The sequence below is a fragment of the Sebastes fasciatus genome, chromosome 13 (genome assembly GCF_043250625.1).
Source record: "Sebastes fasciatus isolate fSebFas1 chromosome 13, fSebFas1.pri, whole genome shotgun sequence".
Classification (NCBI taxonomy): Eukaryota; Metazoa; Chordata; class Actinopteri; order Perciformes; family Sebastidae; genus Sebastes; species Sebastes fasciatus.
Window position 1 is genome coordinate 7,270,953 of NC_133807.1, and position 21,800 is coordinate 7,292,752.

At 39.0% G+C, this 21,800-nt stretch overlaps 3 protein-coding genes across 4 annotated transcripts; all 3 read right to left on the reverse strand.

The window, feature by feature from the left end:
• Window positions 1-1,878: 1,878 nt before the first annotated feature.
• Window positions 1,879-4,962, reverse strand: alyref (Aly/REF export factor). Its single transcript, XM_074655150.1, has 6 exons — window positions 4,573-4,962; window positions 3,061-3,219; window positions 2,800-2,947; window positions 2,540-2,603; window positions 2,274-2,460; window positions 1,879-2,187 (listed from the first exon to the last, which is right to left on the reverse strand). Exons 1-6 carry the CDS (start codon window positions 4,837-4,839, stop codon window positions 2,173-2,175), a joined length of 840 nt encoding a protein of 279 aa, XP_074511251.1. The 5' UTR covers window positions 4,840-4,962; the 3' UTR covers window positions 1,879-2,172.
• A 320-nt stretch (window positions 4,963-5,282) lies between these two features.
• Window positions 5,283-11,262, reverse strand: mcrip1 (MAPK regulated corepressor interacting protein 1). Of its 2 annotated transcripts, none has more exons than XM_074655152.1 (5): window positions 11,132-11,262; window positions 9,447-9,540; window positions 9,091-9,209; window positions 6,995-7,099; window positions 5,283-6,890 (listed from the first exon to the last, which is right to left on the reverse strand). In XM_074655152.1, the coding sequence occupies exons 2-5, from the start codon at window positions 9,452-9,454 to the stop codon at window positions 6,826-6,828; spliced, it is 297 nt and encodes a 98-aa protein (XP_074511253.1). In that variant the 5' UTR covers window positions 9,455-9,540; window positions 11,132-11,262; the 3' UTR covers window positions 5,283-6,825. The 2 variants fall into 2 exon arrangements, with proteins under 2 accessions (XP_074511253.1, XP_074511254.1); XM_074655153.1 differs by having other exon boundaries at window positions 9,447-9,487; window positions 11,132-11,239.
• Window positions 11,263-15,744: 4,482 nt separating this feature from the next.
• ppp1r27a (protein phosphatase 1, regulatory subunit 27a) lies at window positions 15,745-18,486 on the reverse strand. Its single transcript, XM_074655151.1, has 3 exons — window positions 17,604-18,486; window positions 17,310-17,460; window positions 15,745-16,678 (listed from the first exon to the last, which is right to left on the reverse strand). The coding sequence occupies exons 1-3, from the start codon at window positions 18,043-18,045 to the stop codon at window positions 16,558-16,560; spliced, it is 714 nt and encodes a 237-aa protein (XP_074511252.1). The 5' UTR covers window positions 18,046-18,486; the 3' UTR covers window positions 15,745-16,557.
• Between the last annotated feature and the right edge of the window lie 3,314 nt (window positions 18,487-21,800).

Consider the following 21,800-nt stretch of genomic DNA (forward strand, 5'->3'; position numbering starts at 1 on the left):
CATGTGTTTTGGGCACGTGTGCAAAAGTGTAAGTACAATAACCACTTGGATTGCTGATCAAAACTGGTGAGTTGATATTCAGTGAAATTGTCTTCAATATATATACATATACAGATATACTGTATATGTATATATACTATATATGTATATATGTATATATGTAAATATATAGCTTAGAGTGAGAGAAAGGTTTTTCGTAGTAAATGGAAGATTTATGAAAGTGGAAAATGCTTCTGGACTAACTGATGTATAAATTACAAGAGACTGGATTTGTAAACACCCTTCTTTGATAATGGACACTTTTAACCATGACTGTTCTGTTTGTTTGTTTATTTTCTTCATTGTGTTTTCTTTTTTTATCTTTCTGATTGTAAAAAAATGTTATAAGTTAACATACACAGTACTTTTGGTTGTATGCACAAATAAAAGCTCAATAAATATTAAAATAAGATAAAAAAAAAAGCTTCACCTTGATGAACTGCAAAATTAAAACGCTGCTGATGCAATAAAACGAATCCACTCGTGACATATACAGCTTTGATGGTGGGCATTCTGCATAATGAGTACCTACTTTTTATACATTTAAGTAATGTATTTAATTATACTACTATGTAAAAGCAGTACTCCTAATTGGAACAGAGTTTTTTTTACATTGTGGTATTACTACTTTTACTTAAGTAAAGTTTTTAATACTTTTACAATCATTTTATACAGGGCCAGGTGTTCCAGTTATTTTATCCACCCACCAGTAGACCACTATGTGAATATTGTGCAGACACAAATGTACATAAATAAAACAATTGATGTTTCCAAGACTAAAAAGAAAAAAAAGAGAAAAGCTATTTGTTCCAATAACGAAAACTTAACTGGAACCGAATTTAACAATTTAAATCTGTGTCTTTAGACGTGCTTCTGGGAATAATTTCACCAAGGACACGCGTGGGCATGCAGAGCTGTGCTGCATACACAGACATGTTTCACTTTGTTCTCTACACTTCTACATCAGTTTTGGCTCACTGCTTGAGCTGACAGCCCCTCCAGTCTTCGAGCAACCCCAGTAGATCTTTATCCACCGAGGTAGTACATTATACATGATTCAGTTCATATCATAGGCGTGGCACGCAGGTACTGATAAGTACATGTTAACCGACAAACTCAGAAACTTTGACCTTACTGTTGACCGTATGGTTGATACAGAGCAGGATGACATCTAGTGGTTAAGATGTGGTCGTGCATTACGGCAGTGAGGCATGAACTGTAGGTTATAATAATTGTGTATTCAATGACAATGCCACTACTCATACACTGCTCAGCTGTGGGACATTTCCCTTTCCAAGACACAGATTCAATAAATCAGCACATACATAAATTTTAACATTTAGCAACACTCAATTAGATTTATGGATGCTTTATGGTTTTGTTATTGCGTTAATTATTTTATTGGGCATCTTTTCAGAACAAGCTGAACCTGTATTGGTTTCAGTAAAATACTTTCTTTTGAGGCCGTGAGCATTCCAAAATGTGTTGCAAAGCCATTACAAAAACTTACACAATTGATCACCCTTTACAAAGGTTTATTCCAATGGATCAAAAAACCCAGCTAATCCCGTTTTTCACATTGAGACACTGTTTAAGATCTAATCCAAAACTTGATTTCATGCCCCTGGTTACCAATGGCAACCACTTAATTCCAAACACACACGATACAAATATAAAGCATCTGCAGGCTTTGTACCGTTTAAGACCAGGTATAAGAAACAAGCATGTGGAGAATCACCCAATTCTATTTTAGCACAAAATAACTTTAAAGACTTTCTTTGAATTTAAAAAGGTATTTCAAAACAGGGTGGATGAGCACACAGATCAAGAGAGACAGTATTTGGTTAATATGCACTGTAGGTTTTATTACAAGTGTCATTAACTACAAGGTAGAGGAAAGAACCAGGAAAACCCAATTCACATTTACCTACAGCCAAAACCATTTTCATCAGAAAAGAAGGAGAAAAAAAAAACACTGGTAAAAAACACTTCGGGGCATTTAAAAGAAGAGGTTGGAACAATAAATTTCAATCACATCAGAAGACAACCATGTGTAAAATATTCTGCACATTTGTAACAACTACCCTTCTGTGCAGACAGGAAGGGACAACAAAAGTGGAGGAGCTTCATTTCTTAGCTAGTGTCCATCTGAGAAAACAAAACAAGAGTGAAGTTAGACAGCTGCAAAAACACAATTTGTTAATTGTCGACAGGTGCTGCAGGACTTGACTTACTCTGGCATTGTAGGCGTCTAACTGGGCGTCAAGTTCCTCTGCTGAAAGCTGCTGTTTAGTATTACCGCCGCGACCACCTCGACCTCTTCCACCGCCTGCACCACGTCCTCCGCGGCCTCCTCTCTGCATGCCTCTGAAGCCGCCCCCACGATTTCTGTTCATGCCTCCTCCACCACCTCTGTTTAGACTGAAAACAAGAGCACCCGTCACACACGGTGTCCACAACGTTTGAGTCAAGTGCTTGAACAAAAGATGGTTACACTCACCCCTGCATAGGTCGTCTCTGTGTGTCAATCTGTGATGTGACGAGCTGTATGTTCATTGGCCGCCCTAGAGAGACATTTTGAATACACAATTCAGGCAGGGCAGTAGTGCTGAAACAATCAGTCAAGCAATTCACCAGACAGATCATGTTCTTAGATTAATTATCAAAACATAAATGATAAACACAAAATTTAAAATTGTGAAATATATGTGCAGCCACAATTCAAAACAAGAGGACATATGATTTGAGTTTGAGGCATACCATCAAGCGGGATGCCATTGTACTGTTTCATGGCCTTGTGGGCATCTGCCCGCCTTTCAAAGTGGACATCTGCGGTTCCAAGGCTTCTTCCCGATCGGTCGTAATGAACTGCAGCCTTCTTCAGAGTCCCAAATTCAGCAAAAAGTTCCTGGAAAAACAAAAACAGGATGTCCTCAGTAGCCATTCCTTTGTCCCACCTTGGGGCAAACACGCCCCAGTCACACAAAAACAAACGGGTAAGGCAAAAAAAACTCCAAGTACCTGAATGTCTGCATCCGAGACCCCAAAGTCGAGATTGGAGACGAGGAGCTTCCCTCCAGTTTCCACGCCGGCTCCTCCGCCTCCCCCAGCGCCACCGCTGAAGCCACTGAAGCCGTTGTCAAACATGTCATGCTGCCACTTATCGGGAAGCTGTTTAGGCTGCAACAGATGAAAGAGAACGAACCTGCTGACTTCAGGATCCCCTTGCCCTCTGTCAATCACAGAGTCCACACGGCTGGGTGTTGGGGCAAGCAGGGGCTCCACTTCCACCAGGGCCAGGGTGCTCAGATCCCCCAAGAGGGTCCCCAAATGTTCCCTGCCCACCCCATCACTACAAGCAAGTGAATCAGCTCAGACAGAGGAAATACAACTTAACAATAACAGCAAGGGGATGTAATGTATATCACTTCTATATACACAAAATGTAAACAATAATAATAAACACATTTACTCATGACTAAGTAAATGAGCAATATTTCATCATCCCAAACCCCCACCATGTCTATACTAACCCCTGGCAACTTGCCCACCCCGGCCAGCTACCAATATTGCCCATTGTTCTCTTGCCATCTGCGCCTCCACCAGGCTCTCCAGATGTGATCCTCGGTACACATGTGGGGGGGGGGGGGTCGCCATCTGAAGCAGAGTTGCCTCCAGCGTCGCACCGTTTCCTGGCCCGACCAAAAGTTCTTTACCAAGCCACGAAAAGGGCTTTCATGAAGGGGAAGTGTCCGTAAGATGAAGGGGTGGATGGATCAGGGGAGAAACACTAGATACCAGCAGCTATCTCCTCTCCCTCTATGAAGGCGTGGATTATCTGTGCGTCCATTTTGAGACCTCGCCATTTTGATTGGGTTTGTCTAAATACTCTTTCACACTTAAGGAGTGAAGGTTTGCTTTATATGAATGAACACTATCAGGGAAGGGGGTTGAAGTCCACTAGATCCATCCACAAGTAAGCAGCCAGACTGGTTGAAAAGCCAGCAAACAGGCTTGTTGTTGTGAAACCACAGCGCGAGACAGCCGCTCCTGAACAAAGGCCGTCTGGACAAGGACAAAAACTATGCTCCAAAAAGTGTGGAAAAAACAATTGCGGGTTGAATTTTCATGATGAAGTGGTTCCCTCTCACCGCCGCGGTGGTAAAGCTGGTTATTGATCGTTGAAGACTAGCTCTAATCTAAGGAGCCCGGCACAAAATGGCGCCGCCGAGCCGAGGCCTTCAGCGTGAGCTAGTTAGCTCCTGTGGCTAACACGTTAGCTCTCTCTCTCTCGCTCCACTCGGCCTCCTCTTGAAACAACACATACGGGTTGTGGGAGAAGAAGAAGAAGAAGGGACACACTATGCATACAACTTCCATTAATGCTTAACCGCACATCACAGAGGTAGCTCTGCGGTCACAGCGGACCCGTTCTCCGCTCTCCCAGCACGCTGGCTGGAGAGCAGGAGGGTGTTAACCAGAGGCGGTTTCAGGAGAGCCGACAGCTTTCTCTTTCTTCTAACTTTCTCATACCCTGCTGTACGGCGTCGGTCTGCCTCTTGCGCGGCTCAGGTTCTGTCGGCTCCTCATGGGGCCGGATCCGCCGCCTCGGCCTCCAAATCCTCCTCCGAGCCGTCCGGGGCCTCCTCCTCCTCCACCGCCTCCTCCACCTCCACCTCCTCGGCCGCCGCCGGAGCCTCCGCGGCCTCGGCCTCTTCCTCCGCGGCCTCCACCTCCACCTCTCTGCTGCCTGTTCTGCTTGATAATGTCGTCTAGAGACATATCCATTTTATCGGCCATTATGCTGCCTCAATAATGCTAAACTGTGATGCGATATAAAAGAATAACCCCTAGGCTCGACTGAGTTCCTCTCCTTGTCTCCTTGTTCTCCTTCTCTGCTGCTCCGACGACAAAACACATACACACCAGCGACGGCTGTTTATAGACAGGCTGGTTGGTGCACGTACTGCACGTAAACACGACGTCATCACGTAATACGCGTGACCAAACGGGACCAAACACATTACAAAAGCACTGTGATCAAACAAAACGAATGACTGGGTGGGACATACAGGTCTTAACCACTCAGTATGTAGAATAGGAGAGCACCCAGCTCAGAAATTTACATATTGTAATCAACCAGAAACTGAAATTAATCAGTGTTTAAGAGAAACTGATTTAGTTGAACGAATATAGAGTTTTTATCATTATTATTATTTATTTTTTTAATATTATTATTATTATTTATTTTTTATTTTGTTTCTGCACAATCTCCTGTTCCACACTCCAGTCCAGATGGTGGCAGTAATTCACCTCTAAGGTGGTTTGCCAACCGCCAATAAACACCAAAGAAGAAGAAGAAGACGACGACCAAACATTACAAAAGCACTGTAATCAAAACGAATGACTGGATGATGTTCCTCAATTACTCATATTTATAATTTAAGTTTTGCTTCACAGATTCAAATCAGAGGTAACTTTTGAAAATCAATCTGCAACTTTTTTGATAATCGATTTTTGTTTTGTTTTTTAGCAGAAATGCCAACATTGCACTAGTTCCAGCCTTTTAAATTCATTCATACTTCCTTATATATATATGTTATTAACATGCCCTTGTACAAAGTATTTCCTTTTATAATTGTAATATAACTTCTTATTTTTAATGGAGCTTCCCAGCAAAAAGCATTTCATAGGATTGTACCTGTATAACCGGCGTGACAATAAATATCTAAATGTGAATATTTGATGTTTTTCTTTGCCTTCTATGACTTTAATCTAAATACCTTCAGTCGGGCAAAACAAGCAAGTAGAATATGTCAACTTTGGTTCTAAGAAATTGTTTATTTTCTGATAAGTGATACGGACCAAATGATTAATCAATTAATCAAGAAAATAATTGATCATGAAAATAATCATTGGCAGCAGCTCAGTATAAATCAGTTTAACCAGGATATAGCATACTCCTTTCTCCCAATTATCTGGCTTCATGAAATTCCCTCCAGTGTATGATGATTCAGGGTAAGTTTCAGTTAGTTTCCTTTTTCCATGGTCAATATTTATGTAGGATCAATACAAGCAGGAGTACTGTAAAAGTCTTTTATTCAACATTTTGTTTCAAGGCTTAGGGGAGGGGGGGTTAACCAAGGGCAGCATACTCGGGGAGGTCTCTACTTAGTAAAGTCCATTTGAGGGCAAGAAAATTTATAATAAAAATGTTGGCCTTCTACATTGCATTTGGCTTCCAAAACTTGCCCATAAAGTGTATATCCAATGTGACCATTCCATTACTTGTACAATTTACTGATCAAACTATCTTCCAAAACAAAAACCAACAAAAAAAAAAAGAAGTCAGCCCTTTCGCATTTTCCTCCAAAGTCATATAAGTAGCAGTAATAACGAAAACGTTTGTATTTAAGACTGCAGTCTTTTATGTCCTGTGGAGAGTGTTGACAGTTTGTACCTCAGCATCAGATGTCAGCAAATTTTTGATGAAAGTTTGCATCAGTCCCATCCACATAAAGAATGTACATATGAAGGATTTTGTGACTCGAAAAAACAGGAACCAAGAGACGAGAGAATTTGTGCTCCCTGGAATCCCGGTTCTTTTCTTCGTAGTCGGTTGTAGAGGGTAAAGAAAGAGACGGGGGGGATGCTATGGTCCAGAGTTGAGAAATGAGTTTGGCATTCTGTGCTAGACTGGCCAACAGGGCTGACTTTCTGGCTGATGGAGGAAAAGTTCTCAAGGATAATGGGTGGAAAGAAGCGACTGGACCATCGTGAGAAAGACTAGGACTTCTTGGAGTCCTGTGTGTTGCGTTTCTTGAGGTCGCTCAGGTCCACTGGTGTGAAAGCTGCAAGAGCAGACAGAAACAAGTTGTTAAATGGCCTGTGCTTCATTCATTTGATCCTTTAGTGTGAGATAATAAATAAATTCCACTTCACTACTGTTACTTACAATGTAGGTTAGGATTTGGGTTCTTCTCCACATACTCCTGTGGTCCACGGTCATTACGTTCACTATTTTGTGTTGATCGGATGTCTCTGAGAACACACTGCCAGGCTGTGAAAGAGTAAATGCTTTTGTTACATTTAGGACATCTTATCCTACCCTGCGTACTTGTTAGTAATGACACGACAAGACAGACTGAAGGTAAATAAGAAGTTTGACTTAATGAAGGTGAGAGGTGTGTAGTTTAACTACCCAATCTCACTGCATCAGAGACATGTGCTGGCATTTTCTAACTTGCAAACTCATTCTTTATCACTTTACGTACACTGGGGAAATGAAGTTGTCTGATTCAGATACTCGGCACTGTTTATACTTTTAATGATGATGGTTGAAGTGATCACTGAAAAGCAATCTAAAGAGTCTGTGGTCATTAGCACTACACTGTCACTGTCCAATCACTCAGACCTACCTCATTGACCCTACTATTCTCAGGACTTAATGGGGAACACCATCTAAATTAAGAATTCCAGTATGTTATTTCCATGGCAATTGTAGAGTTCAATATTCGTGAACACAAGCTACTCTCTCTCAAAGCCAGAAACCAGAGAAGTAAGTCTCAAACTTGTGATGTCATAGGGTATAAAGTCTGGAGCTGCTCTGTAGATGATGAATGGGAGACTGGTTTTGTTTTTGTGTTTGTTCTTTGTTTTATATCCAAATGAGCTTTATTCTATTGTAGTGTTGTCAGTTGTGAAACAGAAAATCTTCCCATATACTCAGAACATTCCCCTGGGTGCTTTCAGTGTCCTCTATAACATCTTAAAAAATTAATTATTTATGGTGCAGTTTCAGACTGTATACCCTATGACATCACACATTTGAGTTTTAGTACTCTAGTTTTTGGATTAGGGAGCGAGTAGTTCGAGTTTAATATTTTTTTAACCGTCTTAGACCATAGGAATAACATGTATGACTTTTGAAAATGGGCGTGGTTCCCCTTTAAAGGTTCCCTGCAGAGTTTTTGACCTGAAGTAGTGTTTTGTTTATCTACACGTGCACGAGGACTCAGATGCAAGCGTGCATGCACCGGTGACACGATACATAGTCAAGCTAATGGTTTCACATTATTCCACTGATCTACAGGTGGAGGTAACATGCCAAGACACGTATGTTTTTTGATGAAGGAAATGCATTCAACACGCCCGTCAGACCTCAACGATGCACACAATGAGATAAGAGATCTCATTTTAATGACACAATGACAACAGTGATGAGATTTGGTGAGTTACACAAGAAAACTCCACAGGGCACCTTTGAAATCCTCACAAAAACAAGGTGTGGCTCCCTCTGCTTCACAAACAATGAAAATAGATTAATCAGTGAGTATCAGTATTGAAAATGAGACTGTGTAATGTGGCCCTTTGCATTGTGGAGAGTGAAAGCTGACTGATAGGCGACAATGTTTTGTGTCGTCTCATTCAGCTGAGCACATAACTGGTTTTCTTGCCCGATAAGCTGTTTTGAAAAAATACAGTGTACTTCAGGATTAAGCGATTGGAGCTGAAGTCACACTGGCAATTCAAGATAAGCAAAATGATAAGGGTTGTGTTTACATGCTGCTCATTAGAGTTAGAACCTTCACAATATACAGAATCCAGATTTATTTAATGGGCCTGCAGTGAGCTCTTTACACTGTGATCGGTTTACTGCTGAGATTCAACTGAAGAAACAAAATAAATTTGAATATAATCATATAGTCAATATCCTACTCTTGTAGTTATGGACCATGAAAAGACGAGTCACCCGCAATAGCCCCTATCAATGATCAGCCACTTAAATCAAGTGGGAAAGCATGTGCAGAAAGAAAGGAGTTTCAGAGACTCAAACTTAAAAGATCTAAACAGGTCAAAGTTGATTTTTCCTGTTCTTGTTTTTGCTAATGTCAATAACCTACAGGAAGTAAACTTGGGACAAAGCTGTTCCTGGACAACACACTTCAATTAGTTCTGAGAGGTCTATTATTTGGATAATTAGTAAAAATCAAATGCTTAGATGATTTGGAAATTAAAATTCAATGCATCAGTGTTAGAAGGCGTACTTACTATCATGTATAAAGCGCACATTTTCCTCATGTGCTGGGGTGAAAAGCTCCCCACTGTTGGTCGGGGATCGGGGGCTTGAAGTCCGCTTGTAACTATTCACCATCCTGGGAGCAGATGAGCTTCACAAACACAAATGAAAACAGCAACAATTAGCAGCATAAATAGACATTCATTGCATTAAAGTCTTTAAATCATTGTGAACTGAAAACTAAACTTCAACATCATATTCTTCTGTGTCTCAAAGCCCAAAGCAGTGCATACCTAAAATCACATTTACATATTGAAGACAACATTAACACTGGGTCTATTTGTACTTGTGCATTAAGCACCTATAGGTGCCATAACTTGTAACAAACCTGGTCATTCTGTTTGCAGTCTGTACTCGCTCCTCGCTCCTCTATGGTGAGTGGATTTGAAGAATAAAAAGGTTCAGAAGTCCTCAGCTGAATTCTAACAATAAACAACAGTGGCAAATATAGCACATGATCTAAGAAAGTCAGTTTCTAAATGAAATAACACAGGCTTACATTTCATCACAACTAACTAGTAGTAACAGTAGTAATGCTGCTGGTTAGCCCACGGAGTTATAACATCAGTAACAACAGGATGGTACGTAACAGACAAAACAGTAAACTTGGTAGGACGTGAAAAAAATACAGATTTCTTAAGGCACTTTGTATGAGACTGGAGGGAGACAGAGCTCTTACACCTCATAACAACAATTATATTGTACATAAATTAAGGAAATTAAGGAAATAAACATAATACACATTATAAAACATGTACAACTAACATTCAGAAATGTGCCACAACGTCTTATGTAATTATCCATGAAAATCCAAATTATTAACAGATAGATCAAACTAAACCTGCTTTATGTTGCACGATAAAAAATATAATAATAAATAATCTGTGCAAGGTTGAAAGGTGTCAATCTCAATTTCAACACAAGTACGAGTGTTGGTCATCTGATACTTGGTAGGCACAGGCTTACATTTACATCAAAACGAACTAGTAGTAGTAACAGTAGTGACACTGCTGGTTAGCCCACAGAGCTAAATGTGCTAGCTATTTACTAGTCACTTATACAATAAAGTATATATCATATACTATACTATACTACTATATATCAGACTTTATATCTCCTCACTCTTCTGCAGGAAGGACAGCTGAAAACACTGAGTACAAATATAATATCAATATCATGTGCAATACTACTTTTTACATTCTCATGTGCAATATCACTGTTCATTGTGTTCAATATTAATATCCAACATGTGCAATATTACTTATTTTTCTGTTTGTTAGCTTACTTTACCTTTTTATTTTTATTTTACTTATCTTATTTACTAATTTTTACTAAATGTATCTTGATATTGTACTAGGCACAGGTGCTAGAAATAGTACTTTTTTATTTTATACACTTGTATTTTATAAACTTGTTGTAATGTTGTTGTATTTTTGAGCGATCTCTGGCACAATAATTCCCTTCCTGATTAATAAAGTTCTATTTTACTTGATAATGTGAGGAGTTGTGGTAAGTCACATTGGTAACAGTGTTGTTAACTCATCGTTTCTCACGTTAACTCATGTCTACATAGCTGGATGATGCTGTGAGTCTGTTAGCTAGCCAAAGGGCTTTTGTTTACGTTTTCACTCCAGCAGCTTCAGTGCTGTTAGCATCAGAGGCTACACAGCCAGACCCGGTACGATGACCACTGCTCACATTATCATGATCAACACCGGTTATTGCGTCTAAAATCCTTTCTGCGTATTGTGATTCGTGTCCCCCGATAGCTACGTCCTGCACAGCTCACGATAGATCTGCTGACACAATCATTCCAGCTAACTTTAGCTTAGCTGGCTAGCTAGCTGGCTGGCTAGCTTTACATTGTCTTGTCGTAACGTTAGCTTCAATCAGCTTCAATCAGCGTTTCTCTGCTCGACTGCTCCCAGATCACCACTAGAAAGACACTCAGCGCGGTTATTACATGTTGCAAGATGTACGGTAGAGGACACAGGGTGAATATATTCAACAAACCTTGTTTTAAAACCCTTTCTTTCGGTTTCTTTATTCAGAGACTGAGTACGCCGTTAGACCTGCTGGCTAAAACGTTGCCAATGCCAACCAATCATTTCCGGAAAAAGAAAACGGAAGTGAAACGGCTCTCAGCTACAATCATCATCCATGACTACAACTCCTATAATACTACAATCATCCATGACTACAACTCCTATAATACTACAATCATCCATGACTACAACTCCTATAATACTACAATCATCATCCATGACTACAACTCCTATAATACTACAATCATCCATGACTACAACTCCTATAATACTACAATCATCATCCATGACTACAACTCCTATAATACTACAATCATCCATGACTACAACTCCTATAATACTACAATCATCCATGACTACAACTCCTATAATACTACAATCATCCATGACTACAACTCCTATAATACTACAATCATCCATGACTACAACTCCTATAATACTACAATCATCCATGACTACAACTCCTATAATACTACAATCATCCATGACTACAACTCCTATAATACTACAATCATCCATGACTACAACTCCTATAATACTACAATCATCCATGACTACAACTCCTATAATACTACAATCATTCATGACTACAACTCCTATAATACTACAATCATCATCCATGACTACAACTCCTATAATACTACAATCATCCATGACTACAACTCCTATAATACTACAATCATCCATGACTACAACTCCTATAATACTACAATCATTCATGACTACAACTCCTATAATACTACAATCATCCATGACTACAACTCCTATAATACTACAATCATCCATGACTACAACTCCTATAATACTACAATCATCCATGACTACAACTCCTATAATACTACAATCATCATCCATGACTACAACTCCTATAATACTACAATCATCCATGACTACAACTCCTATAATACTACAATCATCCATGACTACAACTCCTATAATACTACAATCATCCATGACTACAACTCCTATAATACTACAATCATCCATGACTACAACTCCTATAATACTACAATCATCATCCATGACTACAACTCCTATAATACTACAATCATCCATGACTACAACTCCTATAATACTACAATCATCATCCATGACCACAACTCCTATAATACTACAATCATCCATGACTACAACTCCTATAATACTACAATCATCCATGACTACAACTCCTATAATACTACAATCATCCATGACTACAACTCCTATAATACTACAATCATCATCCATGACTACAACTCCTATAATACTACAATCATCCATGACTACAACTCCTATAATACTACAATCATCATCCATGACTACAACTCCTATAATACTACAATCATCCATGACTACAACTCCTATAATACTACAATCATCATCCATGACTACAACTCCCATAATACTACAATCATCATCCATGACTACAACTCCTATAATACTACAATCATCCATGACTACAACTCCTATAATACTACAATCATCCATGACTACAACTCCTATAATACTACAATCATCCATGACTACAACTCCTATAATACTACAATCATCCATGACTACAACTCCTATAATACTACAATCATCATCCATGACTACAACTCCTATAATACTACAATCATCATCCATGACTACAACTCCTATAATACTACAATCATCCATGACTACAACTCCTATAATACTACAATCATCCATGACTACAACTCCTATAATACTACAATCATCCATGACTACAACTCCTATAATACTACAATCATCATCCATGACTACAACTCCTATAATACTACAATCATCCATGACTACAACTCCTATAATACTACAATCATCCATGACTACAACTCCTATAATACTACAATCATCCATGACTACAACTCCTATAATACTACAATCATCCATGACTACAACTCCTATAATACTACAATCATCATCCATGACTACAACTCCTATAATACTACAATCATCCATGACTACAACTCCTATAATACTACAATCATCATCCATGACTACAACTCCTATAATACTACAATCATCCATGACTACAACTCCTATAATACTACAATCATCCATGACTACAACTCCTATAATACTACAATCATCCATGACTACAACTCCTATAATACTACAATCATCATCCATGACTACAACTCCTATAATACTACAATCATCCATGACTACAACTCCTATAATACTACAATCATCATCCATGACTACAACTCCTATAATACTACAATCATCCATGACTACAACTCCTATAATATTACAATCATCATCCATGACTACAACTCCCATAATACTACAATCATCATCCATGACTACAACTCCTATAATACTACAATCATCCATGACTACAACTCCTATAATACTACAATCATCCATGACTACAACTCCTATAATACTACAATCATCATCCATGACTACAACTCCTATAATACTACAATCATCCATGACTACAACTCCTATAATATTACAATCATCCATGACTACAACTCCTATAATACTACAATCATCATCCATGACTACAACTCCTATAATACTACAATCATCCATGACTACACTCCTATAATATTACAATCATTCATGACTACAACTCCTATAATACTACAATCATCCATGACTACAACTCCTATAATATTACAATCATTCATGACTACAACTCCTATAATACTACAATCATTCATGACTACAACTCCTATAATATTACAATCAATAATAATAATAACTGCACTGGTAAAATACAATTCTTACTCAGTTAAATTTGCTTTATTGGCATGACTGTCAGGTGAACAATATTGCAATTCAATAATAAATACAAATTAACAAAATAAAAACAAAAACATTTATATATATACAATTCATTAAGCAAATTACAATATATATATATTTAATGTATGTGTGGTAGAAAATACTTCCGTTTCCCATCTGAATAGAGCAGCAACAGTATTTGTCTGATCCGCCTCATTCAAGTGGAAAAATGCAAATCTTCACAAATTTTTCCATTGTTTTTGCACAAAGTTGCTTTTGTAATGTTGAATATTATATCTTTTTTTTAAGAAAAAAAAAATGTCCTGTTTGTATACCAGATTTTGGCCTTATGGTTGTTGATTATCATCGACGTCTTTAGCCAATATTTTAGCGCCAATGGGGGGGACGGTGAGATTCTAAGTATTATCGTACTGTTTGAAAGCACAATAGTTTTATATCCACTGCTTATTTTCATGCCTGTATTTATTGAATGTGTGTCTGAGGTCTGTAGAGGTGCAGTGTTGACCTTGATGCCTCAGCATATCATCACAATGGAACTGCAAAGTGTGAGAAGCTGTCTTGTGCATCATCAGCAAGAAGAGAACTCTGTGTACCGAGCATGGCAGAATATGTACCAAAAAATGTATTAAAACACAGCTGTGGACTGTCTGATGTCTTTTTTTCCCACCTCATTTAATTTTATTTTAAAGAAAAATTGTAACTTGCACACTTTTCTAATATAAGATAAGATAAGATAAGATAAGATGAACCTTTATTAATCCCTGGAGGGAAATTCAGGTGTCAGGGGCAGCAACATCAGGAAACATCAGCAAACAGAGTGAAACACAGGAGAGATACAGGTATACAAAAATTATAAAAACAATAAATAAAGATATAAAATATACAGAGTGAATGGGTGAACATAGTGTGTACAGTCCGTCAATAAATAAATGTAGTATGTGCAATAAATAAATGTAATATGTACATTATGTGCAGTCTATAAAGTGGTATATAGGATGTATAGTGTAAAGTAAGTGTAAAGTGCGCCTGTGGTTAAATACTGCGTCTAGTTGCAGATAGTGCATGTTAAAAGGCAGATAGTGCATGTTTAAAGGCAGATAGTGCATGTTTAAAGGTCTTAAAGTCCTCATAGTTCTCATATGGAGGTCAGCCTTGGTCGTGGAGCCTGATGGCTACCAGCATGAAGAAATGACCCAGGCGCTTTGTGTTGTGCCGAGGGGGGATGAGTCTGTGGCTGAAGGTGCTCCTCATCATGACTAGCTCATCATATAGGGGGTGGGAGTCTAGTATGTCATAGTCATAGTATAGTATGTCATTACACACTTTGCTATTGTATATAGTATGTTATTGTTATTCTATGTTCATATTTTCTACGCTAGTTGTAGTAGTCGGGTATATTTATAGTGTATTCTAATATATTCTTTATATTGTGTATGCTATAGATATTATCTCTAGTGTTGATATGTATATTTATTGTATATTTGCTGTTCCTGTGCATTACCTGGATAACCTGCTGCTGTAACGCAATAATTTCCCAATTTAGGATCAATAAAGCACATCTATCTATCTAATAAAAATACAACATTACAGTTATTTTTCATAGTTGCTATTGTATTTCCATTTTAATTCATGTCAGGATGCCATTCTAGTAATATCAATATATATTTTTGTTATAATTTACAATTTTAAAACAGCGGCAGCAGCAAAACCTGACTAAAGTTGAGGACACGTGTGTGTAATCTTGTACAATAGGAACCATGCTTTACACAAAGAGGATGGCTGAAAAGCTACAGCCTGAAGTCAAGAAAATGATGACAAAAATGCAAACCACACAACAGCAACTCAGTCATATTTATAAAAGGCTTCTTTATTTATGAAAACGTACAAAAATAATTATCAAGGAGAAAATTATAAGACTTTCATTGCTGACATTCGCATTTCTACCACAGAAAACAACAGCAATACATCAGGGGAAAATACTGCAGCAGTATAAAAGTGCTTATACAGCATCAACTTGATTTTTGTTTTGTTTTATTATTATTTCTAACCATCAATGAAGTATCAATTATTAATTTGGCTGATCCTCTCTCTGCCCAGCAGTGAGGATACACAACTCAGTCTATAAAACACAAACATCTCGGCCAAAATTCTGTGTTAATAACGAAATACCCAGTATAATCATAGTTTGGAAACATACAGTCTGCAGAGTGCAACCAGCATTAACACAATTGATCGACTACTTAAACCGAAATGCTCATGAGGACATGGATTAATCTAATTTCCTTCAGAAATGAATAGATATTCAGACCTGGAACATAGTGACACATAGTTGGTGTTACATGAGCTGAGAGTGAAGACAGGGAGATATTCACAGATTTACATTTGCTGCATAGACACCGGCAGTATGGCAAATACACAAATGCGCAAAATAAAGTAAAATAAAATAACCACCAGAAATATAAATGCAGCCTATTGGAGTATAGCTTTTAGGCTGCAATTTAAAAAAAATACTTTTGAAACTAACAAGCAGAACCACCATCTTGCTTTACAGGATCAGTGGCCCTAACTCTGTTTTGCTTTCTTTTTCCAAGTGTCTGCTCGGCTTTCCGTCTTCTCTGCTGCTCTCTCTCTCTCTCGGGTCCATTAGGTGCCCGATCACACACAGCCCTTCTCGAACAGTTTGACCAGCTCCTTGCATTCGGGGTCGATGAGGTCTGCAGGCTTCTCCCCATTTTCGTTCTCTGCCTCTGTGCTGGCTGCCACCGACAGCAGATATCTGAGAGGAGAATGAAGCAGAGCGTCTGTTAAACAGAGGTTCGCAGATGTATATATTAAAAAAACATGGAATAGTTTATTATTAATGCAACTGATCTTCAATAATAGCTGTGATTTTTCATTGTTTCACACAGAACTGGAACTGTCAGAACTCAGTGGTACTGGTGAAGGTGTATGGATTGAGGCTCAGCTCCATCATTTCTTCTTATGGATATAATTCAACACAAAACACCTCCCTTATATTCTGAAATTTTAAATTCTATCCAATGATTATCCCCTCTTTTAATCCCTGGACTTGCTTAATGTTTAATTTTGTGTATTGTGATGAATTATGTGACCGTTTCATGTGTTTTTTATTGCCTATTGTCAATGTTCAGAGCCAAACTACCAGCGTCATAATCAGATAAACTTTGCCTCATGTTGTGATTAGGTGACCTCTTCTCACACTTTGAGGCATATCTGAAGCATATTTCTGTGGTTTCAAATGCCTCCATCTGTTCAATATCAACGACCTAAGTTTTATTTTGCTTTTGAGAAATCAGCACCAGATGATGAAGTCTTTCATGTTTTATTCTGTGCAATCAGTGTGCTTAAAAAGGAAGCGTGATCGCTCAAGAAGACTAAAAGGTCACCTGGCAATTTCAGGGTAGCCGTCACTGCAGGCCATGTGAAGTGGCGTCCAGCCATCCTCGTCTCTCTGATGAACATCAGCACCATATTTCACCAGCAACTTCACCACCTCCAAGTTCCCTGTTAGCACGGCTTCGTGTAGCGCCGCCATACCTGAACACACGGCCATGCGGTCAAAACTAAAGTCAGTGATTGACATCTAAACAGTTTTTGAAGCCTTGATCCTCATTGGCTGGCATTATTTCTGACGTCAAATCAAATATCAAAACAATGTGACAAAAAAAGTGGAGACTTACCCGAGTGGAAAAGTGTATCTACGCGAACTTTCCTCGCTCTCATGAAACGACCGATTTGCTCCATATCTCCTCGTCTCACGATATCCTGGAAGATGATATCATTGGGGAAGTGCACAGTTCTCTTTGCAGGTGCGACAGGTATCACAGGTGCTGGCTTTTCCTGCGCTTGCGTGCGACGCGTTGAACTGTACCGTGACTCTTTGCTGTACGAGGGGACGTATGTCGATGCAGCCTTGGAGGCGGACGTGTAATGTGACGTGGTGTACTGTGTCGTGCTGTACTGTGTCGGGGTGTACTTCGTTGTAGAGGTGTACGAGGGTGTGTAGTGCGGTGTAGTTGCTGTGTAATTTGAGGGAGTGTAGTAGGTGGGCGTGTGGTATGTTGGTGTGTACTGTGAGCTGCGTGTGTACGTTGACACGGGCACGTGGTAGTTGTACTTCATCCTTGCGGCGGTTGCCTCCCCCCTATGCTGTCAGCCCAGGAGGAGGGAAGTGAGAAGTCCAAGAGAACGCACCAATCCAATAAAAGAGCAGTATCCTTTGCTCTGTGTCCTTTTTGTCCTCTCCTTGCTTTGTTTCGTATCCCTTTTAGTTCCCAGCTGGAGTATCTCCTGCTGTTACAAACACTTCTCAAATCCTTTTTCTTCACTATGATCCAATCCCCTCCTTTTAGCTTGTACGATCCTCTTTTTGTCGCCTCCAGTGGATTACTCCCGTCTGAATTTGAACTGATCTTTTGCACAGTGTGTTTGCTGTTGCACAGAACCGTTGTCTGATGGGGCAAGTGGGAGAGGACCCCTATATACCCTCTGTTGTGCTATTTTAGGGGCCTAATATCCAGTGACTTCAGCTTAGAAATGAGTGGCCCACGTCCAGCTCCTCCCACTGTACAGTCACATGCCCACTGGCACTGCACCCACCCCTCATAAAAAATGTTGACAACCAAAATGTTCCCCTTGAGTCTTGCTCGAGGCCTACATAAACAATTATGATTAACCCTCTGAGAGAGCGACTTTACTGTCTTTCAGAGGCTGTAGCAGGTTCAGTTGTAGAGCTAATAGCTATCATATGAAACTATAAAACGTAAGAAATCCATTGATAACAACCATGTCATGCTAGCTTGATGGGAAGGAGGTTAAAAAAATAAATTAAGGCAAAATTTTGGCGAGGAAAAACTGGTATGGCCATTTTCAAAGGGGTCACTTGACCTTTGACCTCAAGATATGTGAATGAAATGGGTTCTATGGGTACAGATGAGTCTCATTTTTTAAACTTGACCTCACTGTATAAAATGACCTCTAGGATAATCGCAGTCTCATGAAACTTTACAACCACAAACTACAGACCTAGAGCATTCAGAGGATGGATGGCTTTCCTAGCTAGATTGACAATAAGGGGGTTTCGGAGCAGTTTCCAGAACAGAAGTGCTCGCCATCCAATCGCCGAAAAGTGCAATTCTTGCAGATATCTCCAAATGTCAAAAGTTTTTGATACCAAATCACAGCATGACTTTTTCTATGGTGTTCCTCAAGGTGGAAAGGTAGGTCAAAAGTTGCTACAACAACTTATGAGACATAATAGAGCATGGGAATGGCCATCATATACTTCTATCATAATGTTCCGAGCCCTTATATACTTTTACAATTAATTTGAATTATTTAAATTAAATAATTAATTTGTGTTTATTTCTGATATGACTAGAACAACTTGACACACAGTGCTGAGCTGCATCTCAAATTAATCTTCATGTTCCCAGTTTTCAGATGATGTACACCACTTCTATGTGACATATACTGCTGACCTGCCATCTCCCCCTAAAGACCCACTGTAACCCCTAAAAAAGACAGAAACAGGTCTATTGTGGGTCTCAGAGGGTTAATGCCAGAGCTAAATATTGACACAAGAGGGAGACTATACCAGACATGCACAGTAGGCTTGGAGCCCAGTATGGTTCTATTAATGAGAAAGATGTATTGCAGGACAAACAAACAACAGCAAACAGCACTAGAACATGATTTCATTTTGGCCTGTGTTGTTGATTTGTCTGCTTACGTCATACCTCATGATTTACCATAAGATGAAGTGGAGGTTGTTAAGTAATGTTTCTCCATGTTCCTTCTCATGTGATATCCTTGCCCTTTGCATCATAACCAGATACACCAATAAAATCCAGCCACTGAGAAGGTTGGGAGTGTAGTCGTGACCAAATGAGGGGGGCACGGCTCCTAAAGGTAACCTCTCCCTTCAAATGCAGCAGAAAAGTCACATGGTTGCCAGAAATGCAGCTATTTAGAACCACTGAACTTTTGCCCTCCTTAAAATTTACGCACATAGAGCAAAATGTTGCACTTCCCATAAGCAGAAACCCTATTGCTCTTTTGTAACTTTTACATTCTAATCGTAGAATAACAGTTTTTTATCAGTAAGTGTCATGCAGTACATTTCAATGGTGGCACCAGCTGTCCCGAGACAGCCTCCTACGATGGGCCGAGCTGGTTATAACTGGTTCACAAAACCTTTGGAAGAGGTCTTGGGCATTTCACAGATGCTGCCAATGTAACAGAGGAAATAGCGTAGCTGCCATCCTCGGGTTTGTGTTTCTCACCACGACTCCAAGCACTTAAGATATGACCTCGCTCCAGAACTTGATCTCCTCTGTTGTGATTTGCCGCTATTCTGCATTACTGCATATTTAACATTACTATACAGTTTATTTATTCATATAATAAATCATTTTAAGGTGCTCACCCATCTTCACCTTCATAACAAGGCTGTCATACAACAGACAGCAACAAATCTGCAGATCATTTTGTTTCAGAGTTGAGAACTTTCACAATATCATGCACTTTTGACTCAGATTATGCCAGCAGGAAATGATTAATTCATTTCAGTTATGGTAAGAGTGGACCCCGGCTCTAAATGCCAACACAAATGATTATTCATCACCTCCCTGCATTGGTCTCTAAACAGGGGAGGAGACAGGGGACAGAGGCTTAGAGCTAATGTCTACACATTGAAGTGAGAGTATTTGAATGTTCACAACTCGAGGAAGAGACTTTTAGAAGCAGCTATCAGGTATCAAAGTCTCTCTACAGAGACTTCCTCACCAGAAGAAACAAGAACCTCCGCATGTGGTAAATATTTGTTTGTTACAGCTCAGTGTTAGGCCTTCTCTTGGTTGGACGAATGCCAGGGAGAGGTGTCTAGCGTTACAGCTTCTTGGCTATACATAGTCCCAGGCTGCCTTGTGTGTTATGATCTGTCACATTACCAAGAAGTCAGAGTTGAAAACATTCAGGTGTATGGAGCGTTGCCAAAGACAATGTTAGCAACAACAATCATAGTCACACGTCTGCGTGGTGTCATCGGCTCCCTCAATGTGACTTTTTAGTTAGTCAGTATGGTCCCAAGTCTGTATTTATAGGATATATGCTTTGTTAAATGCTTAAACTCGACCATGTCTTTGTCTCTCACCCTTACCAAAAATAAGTTTATTCAAGTGTGCTATTAGTAGACTTCTTTTAAGTATACTTTCAGTTTACTTTTTATGTACTTATCAGAGATATACTTAACAAAAGTATACGTAAGTATACTTGGCTTATACTGACAAGTATACAGAAGAGTCTAAGTATACTTGGCTCATACTGACAAGTATGCAGGAAAGTCTAAGTATACTTGGCTCATAATGACAAGTATGCAGTAAAGTCTAAGTATACTTGGCTCATACTGACAAGTATGCAGTAAAGTCTAAGTATACTTGGCTTATAGGTCTACTTGTAATTAATCTTTTGATTGAGATATACTTAAGAAAAGTTTAATTAAGTATTCTTGCCTTATAGGCCTACGGAAAGGTATACAGTTGTGCTTACTTTTTAACAGAGTAGCCTATTAAAGAGTGGGAGGCAACACTTTACTCAGTAATCTATTGGCTGTTCAGGGCTGTATAGCCAGGATTTTGGATACAGTAGAATAAAGTGTGTATTTCTCATATTTTAATACTTTATATTATATTTACTCAGGTACCTGTTCAGTTATATTGTCTGTACATTTTCATCTCCTAACATGAATATCTAAAACATTTTGATTTTCTTGCTATAAGCTCTCTTTAGACTGCGAGGACTAAAATTCTCTTTGCATTTTCTGTTGGCCTAAATTAAGTCAGATTTAAGTATATTGAGACCAGAAAGTGTAGGAATCA